General features: G+C 59.7%; 1 protein-coding gene across 1 annotated transcript in view; it reads left to right on the forward strand.

Annotated features, from left to right (window-relative positions):
* MLXIP (MLX interacting protein) overlaps positions 1–9,984 on the forward strand; it is a 60,394-nt gene extending 50,410 nt beyond the window's left edge. The window contains 8 exon segments of the mRNA XM_070386242.1: positions 409–527; positions 628–832; positions 2,346–2,473; positions 2,970–3,071; positions 3,180–3,307; positions 3,428–3,551; positions 4,592–4,721; positions 5,288–9,984. Of these exon segments, the coding sequence (XP_070242343.1) occupies positions 409–527; positions 628–832; positions 2,346–2,473; positions 2,970–3,071; positions 3,180–3,307; positions 3,428–3,551; positions 4,592–4,721; positions 5,288–5,409 (1,058 nt within the window). The 3' untranslated portion in view covers positions 5,410–9,984.
* Positions 9,985–10,191: the final 207 nt, after the last annotated feature.

Here is a 10,191-nt window from a genome sequence, read left to right on the forward strand (position 1 = left end):
CCACCCCCAGGACATTTCCTGTCCCTGAGGCTGACAAACTCGTGACACACACATGTCATGATCTTGGAAGCAGAAGGTTATAAAAGACGATGTGTGTAGATCGAGTCTGTTTTCTATTCTGTGGTGTTCTTCCAGTCTCAACCCAGTGTGGGAAAAAACGTGGCCCTGGTCATCTCTTGCCTGGGTCTGTAATCTGTCCCCACCAAGGAGAAGTTGCAAAAATCTAGCATTGTCTCTCCATGCCCTACAGTGAGGGGTGGCGTCTCAGTGGCAGCAGAGGGGTCGTGTGCTGCTCCTGAGGCTCCCCCCGCCCAGCCCCCATGTGGCCTGGCTGGCCCAGGTTCAGTACCCGTGTCAGGAGCAGGCGCACAGCTGGGCCTCCACCCTCACCTCCCCTTGTTCCAGCAGCTGCCTTCCCAGGCCAGCCGCAGGCAGTGATCATGACAGGCCCTCTGAAGAGAGAAGGGATGCTGGCTTCCACCGTGTCCCAGTCCAACGTGGTCCTCACGCCTGCTGCCCTCACCAGGGTGAGTGGCCGAGACAGGCCCTCAACATCTTATGATCCCAGGTGGCCCTCATGCAGCCTAGCTGTGCTCGGAGTGACCTCCCTCCTCCACGTCCCCTTAGGCTCCTGGAGTCGCAGAGTTCCCCAGCAGCATCCTGGTGACCGACCTCGGCCCTGGCCCAGGTAGCCAGCATGCCCCCGTGTCCCGGCTTTTCCCTCCCGACTCCCTGGTGAAGGGCGAGCAGGGCCCGCTGCACGGGGGCATTGCCCAGGTCCCTGCCACAGGCGCCGGTGACTCAGCTCTCCGCTTGGACCGCTTGGGACCGCGTGAGTGGAGTAGGGGGCCCACTGCTGGACCGGGGAGGCTGCCGCGGGTACCTGGGTGGAGCCTGGGCTGCCAGGCCGGGCGGTGAGGGATCCAAAACTGCCGGTGGCCTAGGCTAAGTGCAGGATCAACGAGGGATAGCCGCTAGCACCTTGTGGTGCCAGCAGCTCGTGTGCTCATGGGGACACCACTCAGCCTCCTTCAGAAGAGCCTGGCTCTGATGGGGACGTCCCTGTTGGTCTGGGGGTCGAGACTCTGTGCTGCCACTGCAGAGAGTGCAGGTTAGATACCTGGTCAGAGAACTAAGATTCCACATGCCATGCCAAGAAAGATTTAAAAAATTTTTTTAAAAGACCAGGCTCTGAGCTGCCAGTCCTGATCCACAAGAGGGCCTGGGTGGTCCTCGTTGACAGTTTTCAGAAACTGCAAGCCTGTGGTTGCTGTGGCCTCGGGAGCCCCCAGCCTGTCTGGGTTTGGCTGGTTGTCCCTGGCCTGTGTGCTGGCAGCGTACCTCGGGAGCCCCCTTCCTGCCTCCCCGGCTTGGACTTCGGTTGGTGAGACGGCCGGGGTAGGACTGATGTTGCCCAGGGAGGTCTGAGAGGTCTGGGAAATGATGTTCCCAAGACTCTGCTGCTGGTGGGGGCAGGCAGGGGGCGTTGGGGAAGGGTGGAGCCAGATGCCACCTCAGAGAGGGAGACCAGAGTGTCTTCCTGTCTTAGATACAACCAGCGTGGCTAAGCCCTCTGCCGAAGCATCTTTCTGAAGTGGAGAGGAGAACATGATGAGCGGGAGCTAGCTCTCTGCTTACAGGGATCAGACAGGGACTCGTCCGAGGACAGGTTTTAAAGAATGAGGACCCTTGTCCGGGAAAATACAGACGCGGACTGGCTGTGGGTTGGGCCTGAAATGCCATGTGGGGGCTCGGGAAAACGTCACCTTGTCCACTGAGGCGGATCACCAGAGGTTAGAGCCGTGCTGGAGGCTTGAGAGCAGGGTAGGGAGGAGAGCAGCGTCAAGGGGACAGAGCCTCAGGCATCCGCGTCAGTGCTGTGAGGTGGGGCTGGGAAGGGCTTCCTGGGCGCAGCTCCTGAGCTGGGGCCACAGGCTTCCTCCACGGAGTTATTTGTGGATACAAGAGCTCATTTGTTTTCCTAATTAAAAGATTTCTGGGGTGGGTAAAATTGAAAAAAGTATAAGAAAACACACACGTAGAGTTCAAAGAACAGGTAGCTTAAGTACTTGCCACCCAGGGTGAGCACCAGAGCCTTGCAGACGTGGAGGGGCCCCTGGTGCTCTGGGAGGTGGGCCTCTCTCTTTTCCTAGACCTGTGACCGCTGCACCAGGCAGGCCTAGCCAGAACCACCCCGCTGCCCCCCGCCCCCAGATGCTGGCAAGGATTTGCCTAGTTTTTGCTCTGGGCTGTCATGAGAGGTTGAGGGTGGGTTTCCCTTTGTGGGTGAGTCCCCATGCGGCTGGCACAGCCTGGTCCCTAAGGGGAATCTCTGCTCTTCCCAGGTCGGGACTGCCCGAACTCAGGGCAGGCCTCCCCGTGCGCGTCCGAGCAGAGCCCTAGTCCTCAGTCCCCCCAGAACAACTGCTCAGGGAAATCGCCTGCAGACCCCAAAAACGTGGCTGTTTTAAAGGTACCTCTTGGGTCTTGATCCCCTCGGAAGGCTGGGGAAGCAGGGAGAAGCGTATCCAGGGGCCATGGGGACAGCTGCGTCCCTGCTGGAGACATACTGGGAAGCCCCATGGGCTTGACAGGGGTCCCACACCTGAAATGGGGACATTCACCGCTTTGCCCTTGAGCATGTTGGCTCCTCCCCGCCCCACCTGCCCCCAGCCTTGAGGTGACAGTGGCCCCGAGCTCTGTGGAGCAGGGGCTGGCAGCTGCCACAACCGGGTCTGAGGTGTGGGGGTGGCCAGGAAGGGCCGGATCTGCAGCACCAGGCCCTCGCTGTGCTCTGTTCTGTAGGGATGGTTTTCTAGCCCCATCTTGTCCCCTCCTGGCTCCTCCTGGAGCCTCTTAGCTCCCTGTCACCCCCTCCTTCCACATAGCTCTCTATAGAGAATCTGAGCAGCAGGTGGGGATGGGGGGCGGGGGGGCCTGTGGCCAGTGACGGGCCAATTCCCTAGCAGAACCGGCAGATGAAGCACATCTCAGCCGAGCAGAAGAGGCGCTTCAACATCAAGATGGGCTTCGACACCCTGAACAGCTTAATTTCCAACAACACCAAGCTGGTGAGTGGCTGTGGGGGTCGGGGGAGAGGGTGGGCAGGGCGGGGACCGACAGGACCGGCACGTGGGGGCGCCTGGTGTGCTGCGCGCTCTGACCCGGCCCCCTCGCAGACCAGCCACGCCATCACGCTGCAGAAGACCGTGGAGTACATCACCAAGCTGCAGCAGGAGCGCAGTCAGATGCAGGAGGAGGCCCGGCGGCTGCGAGAGGAGATCGAGGAGCTCAACGCCACCATCCTGTGAGGCTGGGCCTGGGGAGGGGGTGGGGTGGAGGGGGCTCGTCCTCCCCTCGCTCTCTTGGGCCTGCCCGCTGGATCCCCAGCCCCGAAGAGCTCCCCTGACTCTTGCTGTTATTTCAGCTCCTGCCAGCAGCTGCTCCCTGCCACGGGTGTCCCTGTCACCCGGCGCCAGTTTGATCACATGCGAGACATGTTTGACGAATATGTGAAAAGCCGGACCCTGCAGAATTGGAAGTTCTGGATTGTATCTTTGAGTTTTCTTTGCTCATTCCCCCCATCCCCACAACCCGTGACCTGAAACGGTGACACTGACCCTTCGGTTCCTTTAGAAAGAGGCTCTCTAAATAGTTGTCATTGAGTTTGTCAAGACAGGTAATGCTAGTTTCTGTCTCAAGAGAGACAGGGGCCCGGCCAGGCCTGCAGTGTTGGAGGGGGCTGTCCTTGGTGAGTGTACTGGCTGAGGGCTTCCCAGGGACACAGAACAGGCCTGCTTTGCACTGCCGAGTCCTTGAGAAGGGAAGAGGAGGCTGGAGCCGCTGGTGGGAGCAAGGAGGTGGGATCTGCTCTGACACGTTCCCGGCATCAGCTCTGCCCTGCCACCTGATACGGGCTCACAGAGTGACTGTGTGGCAGAGCCTGGATTTGAAGCTGGTTCCCTCTGGGCTGTTCTTTGGGTTTGTACCGCATGCCCTTGACAGCTGTTAATGAGGCAGGGATGCCTGAGTGCTGGGCTCTGTCCCTGGGGCCCAGGCCTCCCAGCACTTGGCCTTCCAGATGGCAGCATGGCCCTTACGGGGGATGGCTCTGGCCCTGTCAGTCTTCACCCAGCCTCCGCTGTGCCCCTGAGTGCACAGTGGGGACACACGCGGGGTCGGCCGCCACACCCCCGGCCGTGGGACTGACAGGCTGAGGAGGGGTTCACAGGAGAGGAGGGCTGCGGGGGCAGGGGTATCTATGTGTGCGCTCCTGGGCGGGTTCTACAGGAAGAGATGACCGACAGCAGCTCCAGTCCCCGCTTTGCTCTGGTCCCTGAGTGGAGCTGGGACAAGTCAGAACCTCTGTGGTCAGTGGCAGGTTCGTCGGCATCAGGCTGAGAGTGGGGACTGAGGTCACAGCCTGAGCGCAGGGATGATTAGGGACATCTCTCCCCACCCTTCCATCCCCCTCCCCAGCTGTGCACAACACCCTGCCAGTCCCGAGGGGTGTCGGTCACGGGCACACCTGTGACTGGACTCCGTTCTCTCTGCGCTGGCTTATGGTTTCTTTAACCCAAGCGCCGTGCAGTTCAGCGTCATCATCAAGCCGCTGTTTGAGTCCTTCAAGGGCGTGGTGTCCACCAGCAGCCTGGATGAGCTGCACCGGACGGCGCTGTCCTGGCTGGACGAGCACTGCTCCCTGCCCATCCTCAGGCCAAGTGAGTGGGGGCTGCATGGGGGGCGTTGTGGGGCCGTGGGGGGCTTAGCCATGGAAGCGGCTGCAGAAATCCCAGGCTCCACCATAGTTGGTCTGCACGCACCTGGGGCAGGAAGGTGAGGCCCTGCAGGTGAGGGGGTGCCTCCCAGCGCCTCGCTCGGCTTTCTGCCGTCTCCGTGTGTCCGTCTGATGATCAGACCCAGCTTGTGTTTGTTGAGCAGCTGCTCTTCCCCTGGCCTTGTGTCAGGTGTTTTCAGGCACACTTTCATGTTCAGCTCTTTTCATAAGGACCAAGGCTGTGTGTCAGGTCACAGGGACAAGCAGGAACGGCTCAGGGTGTTCCCCACTCTCCTGCAGGGTGGCAGATAGGATCGGGCATCATCTTAAAGGCAGAGGTGTGAGTGTCCAGACCGCAGCAGAGGCTCCCCTGGGGTTTGTGCCTCTCCTGGTTTGGGGGGCCCTAAGGATCACCCTCGGGGTGTACACGTGTAACTGCATGTTCTGTCTCTCGGGCTCAGAGCTGGCTCCCCCAGGCCACATCTGCAGGCTCCCCCTTCTATCTTGCAGCCGTGCTGAACACCCTCCGGCACCTGAGCACCACCACGTCCATCCTGACAGACCCGTCCCAGCTGCCCGAGCAGGCAGCAGAGGCCGTCAGCAGAATCAGCCAGAGAGCCGGGGAGTCCTAGCAGCGCTTAGCAGGCACGCGGCCACGTGGGATGCCAAGGAGACCCTTCCCCGCCTGTGGAGAGGAGGCTGCGCCCCTCACCTCTCCCGCTTCAGGGCCTCCTAGCCTCCCTGCGACTGTGGCCCTGGCCGCTCCAAATGCTGCGCTCAGGTCTGAAGCAGGTTTGGGTCCTGCCAACAGCAATAGCCCAGCTCTGGGAACCCCTTGCTGTGAACTCTGACTCAGCGACCTCAGTCACTGACCTCCCCTCACCTCAGAGAAGCCCAGATGAAGGGAAACGAGGGGACGCCGCCCCTCCCTGTCCTGTCCTGCTGGTGGGTGTCGGGGGGACGGGGGGCTGGCAGCAGTGCAGGGAGCCAACGGGCAGGAGGAGACCTCGCCCATTCCCCCAAGTTAGGACGCGTGAGGGTCCTTCCCAGCTGCTGTCTGGGATGCACCCTCCTGTCACGTCTCTTGCACCCCTGGGCTGTTGGAAGGTCTCCTCCTTCCTCCCCCAACTCTGACCTAATAGAGCGGATGTTGGCTCGGGCTTCGCAGGGCCGGGAAACCCTACAGCACATGTGTGCAAAGCAGTGGGTATGTGTGCCCCAGAGGATAACGGACGTGCCAGTGATGCGGAGCTGCTTCAGTCCTGGAGGTCCCCCGGGCGGTGCTGTGGTCTGTTTCACAAGTGGATTTGGTTCCACTTCATGTCGCGGCAGCCACGATGGCACCAGCCCGGATTTCACATGGTGGGGGCTCAGCCAGGCCCTGCCCGCTCATGCCCCACCTACTTCCAAGCCAGGAACAGCCGTGCTCGATGGACACCGCTAGCCCTGTGGGTGCAGCACGTGAAACACCAGGCTCCGCAGTGCTGCCATCGACCGGGTCTCCTCAGCTGGATTGTCCAGCCGGGAGCCCCAGCCCGTCCATCCCAGTTCCTGGACCAAAGACGCCAGCACCCCCGGCATCTGCCCTGTCTTGTGTTTGGAGGCAGAAATTGGTCGACGCAGAGCTCCGAGGTGGCTGCCTCGGAGCTGTCTCCAGGCGGCTCCGGATCAGTCAGGAGTTGAAGTCCGCTTTGGTCCAGGTGGAGGACTGTGGGGCCCGCAGGCCGTTTCCGAAGGTGGGAGTTACGCCTGGAAGGGTTCGGAGGAGGGGCCCGTGCCAGTCCTCCTCTCGCCGCGTCTGCGGGAGCAGTTCCAGGCAGAAGGATGCTCTCTAACACTCAGGAAGCCCAGCCAGGGCTACCTCCTCATTGAAAGAATGTGCTTTTCACGTCCTGCTGTGAAGTTCAGAGGCCGGCAGGCTTCCCCGTCAAACTCTGTCCTCCCTGCCCGAGATGGAGACCTGCCCGAGCAAGGGCCAGGCCAGGAGTCCTGCTGGGCTGGGCAGAGCTGTGGTGGGGGCTGCTGCGGGCCGCCCGCTGAAGCTTGGATCCTTTCGGAGGCTCCCACTGGCTCCTGGAGGCCTGTGGAAGGTGCCCTGGGGGCAGCCCCACCTCAGCCTCCGCTGGTGGAGGACGGAGGAGGGTCCTCCCCGGGTGGCCGGCCATGCCACTGCCTCCGCTCCCTCATCTGTGCGCCGGCCCCATCAGGAGTGCCCCGGCGGCCCCCTCTGCCTCCCCAGAACACGTGTTTACAGGCCTTCGGATGGCTCTCCTGAGGGGCGGGCACAAGACAGGCTGGGCCAGCCCTGCGTGTCCCTTGGGAGGCGGGATGAGAGCCCAGCCTCCCCCCGAGTGGACACGAGGTCTCCCTCCAAGGGGGAAGAGCACTGCGAGGCTCGAAAGGAAAACAAAGGAAAATCAGAGACGTTCCCGGCCACGAGGGGCTGCAGAGGGTCCTGCGCTCAGCCGCGTCCCTGTTCCTGTGCCTTCGTCAACCGCGTGGGCGGCCGTGGAGCTCGGCCCAGCCACGACCTCTCTGAGATCAATAGCTTTCTCCCCACTCCATGTTGGGAGTCTTTTTATTTTTATTTTTTTTTAGCTCCATGGGATATAAAATTGGCCTCTTGCTTCTTTGGCCTACCTCTCCTGCCCTTTGGCTGATTTAATGTTCACGATTCTGTTTTTTAAATATTTAAAGCTGTTAGGTTGTATGAAGCATTGAAGGGCGCGTGTGCGTGTGCGTGTGTCTGTGTGTGGGCACGTGCGGGTGTGTGTGTGCGGTGTGTCCCAGCAGATGGTTAACTCGATGCATGTTTTGTTTTGAGATATTTACTTAAATCCATTTTTCTTGGTGCTCACCAGTATCACGGCTATAGGGCCACAAAGCTGTATTTTTTAACACAGACACAATTGTTTCTTGCTCTGGAAGTTTTCTTGTTTCAGAGTCTTGCCCACTGAGTCTGGCCGGACGGGGGGTGGCCCTAGCTTTGACCCTTGTCCTGGGGTCCCCAGCCGGGGTGCGGGAACCCCCAGGGCTGCTCTGCCAGCTGCCTCCAGTGAACGCTCTGATTTGTTTACACTCCCTTTCACCCCACCTCCTATTTCTTCTCCCATAAAAGAGACTTAAAAACGCTGATTTTGGAGGATACAAAAATCAGTCTGAAAGAAAAAAAAAAGCGTGCCTGGCACAGTCTCTGAAAGTGTTTCTGTGAAATCTTTCTGTGCCATCAGCTCCCTTCCTACCCCTGGTTGCCCTTTGACGACAAGTGGGAAATGCAGGGAAAGAGCGGGGCTTTCTGAGGTCCGCCGGCCCGTCCCTGCCTCCGTCTCAGGCAGGTTACACATCAACCGGTCACCCCACACGCACACCCAGGAGGCCCCAGACCAGCAGGCGTGTGCTTTCCGGGGTCTTCAGGGCACAAGGGAAGGGTCCTGTCATCAGGAGTCGGTGCTGATGTGAGCGCCGGGTCTCGTTGGGGAGGGGGTGGCGGGCACCACAGGTGACCCCACGCACTCGGCTCCCTCCACTGTGTCCTGGCGACCCAACCCCACCTTCCCGGCCAGACAGAGGTCTGCTCTCTAGGTTCTCTCGCTCCGGGTAGTAGGAAGAGAAACTTGGATTCTGGGGATACGTGGCACTGCAGGGTGTGGCTGACCCCCTTGTCGCTCCCCAGGTGAAGGGATGCAGTGATCTTACAGGCCCCCCTACCAGGAGGGTGTGGCCCCAGACAGCACCCCTGCGTCCTCTCAGCTCGGGCCTCCCCTCTGCGCTCCTGGAAGAATCCTGAGTGGCAGGCTCGCTGTTATTGTCAAGGTGGTCACCGGTTTTCACGGTGCAGCTAAACGAGGGCTTGTCGGGGTGGAGCCGGGGTGGTGGGGGTTCCTGGGGGGCTGTCTGCATGGGGCCTCCTGCACACTTGTGCAGCATGGACCTGGCCCAGCGCTGGCTGAGCTGCCCACCTGGGTTCTTTTATCTCGTCTGGTAGGCGGGCTTAGAACAGCGCCCACCGGAGCAGCTCTGCAAAGTGCCTCCCAAGTTGTGAGCCTGCCCAGAAAGGGGGCCGAGGCGCCCCGATGTGGGCGAGGGAGCAGCAGTGGGCCGTGGTGTTTGGCTCTGTGCTCCAACGCCTCATATCTTAAAAGAGGATTTTCACCTCGCCTGAACATGAGGCAGGAGAGCAAGGGTGGAGGAGCTTCAGCCTTAGATACGTCATACGTGTCAGTGGTTGCCATGGCCTTAACCCACCTAGCAGACGGGTTTGGGTATCGGAGGGGCTCCAGGAACAGAGAGAAGCCTTACAACCCCCCAGGTGCCTCCACACAGATCACCTGCCCAATTTTCTTTTCCTTCTAAGGGACTTGGCCTTCCCCACTCACCACTCGGCAGGGGGTTTGCTGTTTTCTGTTGAGGCTTATGAGAAATCAGGCTTTGAGAAAGAAAAGGGAACTTTTCCTGTTGATTGTTGGCTTTGTGTGTGTGTCTACACACGTGTGCTTGCACAAGCCTGTGTGTGTGTGTTTACTCAATGGAATTCTATTTTTGTGAAATTTCTTTACGATTATGTAGCAAAATTCACCTCCATCCCTCAGTCAAACTTTTGGTTCCAGAATCAACCCTGGGCATCGCTCTTTTGAAGAATTCTCTCCTGGGTTTCTAAAATAGAGATGGGCCTCCCTCAAGGGCCGAGGTGGGGGAAAGGGTTGGGAGAAACTGAAGTCTGATGGTGTTCCATTGAGTCGACATCCGGAAGCTACAAGTAGGAAGGGCTCCACCCGGGAGCCCCGAAGCCCAGGCTGTTTCTTATGAGGGAGGCGGGCCACGGCACCCGGCGCCGCTTTATCTGAATCTGTTCACACCACTTGTTTTGCTTGTGTAACGCCATGGCTGAAACAGCACCTTCTTTTCCTTTCTCGGGTTTCATCTCACGGTGTAAATGGTTCATTTTTTTTTTCCCCTGTTGTGCTCTCCGGTGACTGTGTCAGAGCTCCCCACCCAGGAGACAAGTCACCCCTCGTGGGCAGAAAAAGCAAAACCCAAGAAGAGTGTTGTTCATCGCAGCCTCCCTCAGGCCTGCGCCACGCTGAGCTCGGTTGTTGATGCTCTGCTGTCGAGAAGCACGGTTCCACCAGCTGTATCCAACACTACAATGCAGCTCCAAAACTATATTTGCATCCAAGACAATAAAAAGCCGTATTTTTGGAAAAGCCTGTGACGTGTGGTCTTTGCTAACCCGGTTGGAGCAGTGGAGGAGGTGATAAAATGAGATGCGGGCAGAGGGGTGCCCGCGCCTGGCTCGCTCGTGCTGGCTTTCCCAGGTGGACAGAGCCCAGAGGTGCTTGAACAAAGTGCCCGTTTCCTCACATGGCGCTTCGGCGAACGGCAGCCACCCTGGAGTCTTCACAGGGTGGTCGTCA

This window comes from Bos mutus, chromosome 17 (genome assembly GCF_027580195.1).
Source record: "Bos mutus isolate GX-2022 chromosome 17, NWIPB_WYAK_1.1, whole genome shotgun sequence".
Taxonomy (NCBI): Eukaryota; Metazoa; Chordata; class Mammalia; order Artiodactyla; family Bovidae; genus Bos; species Bos mutus.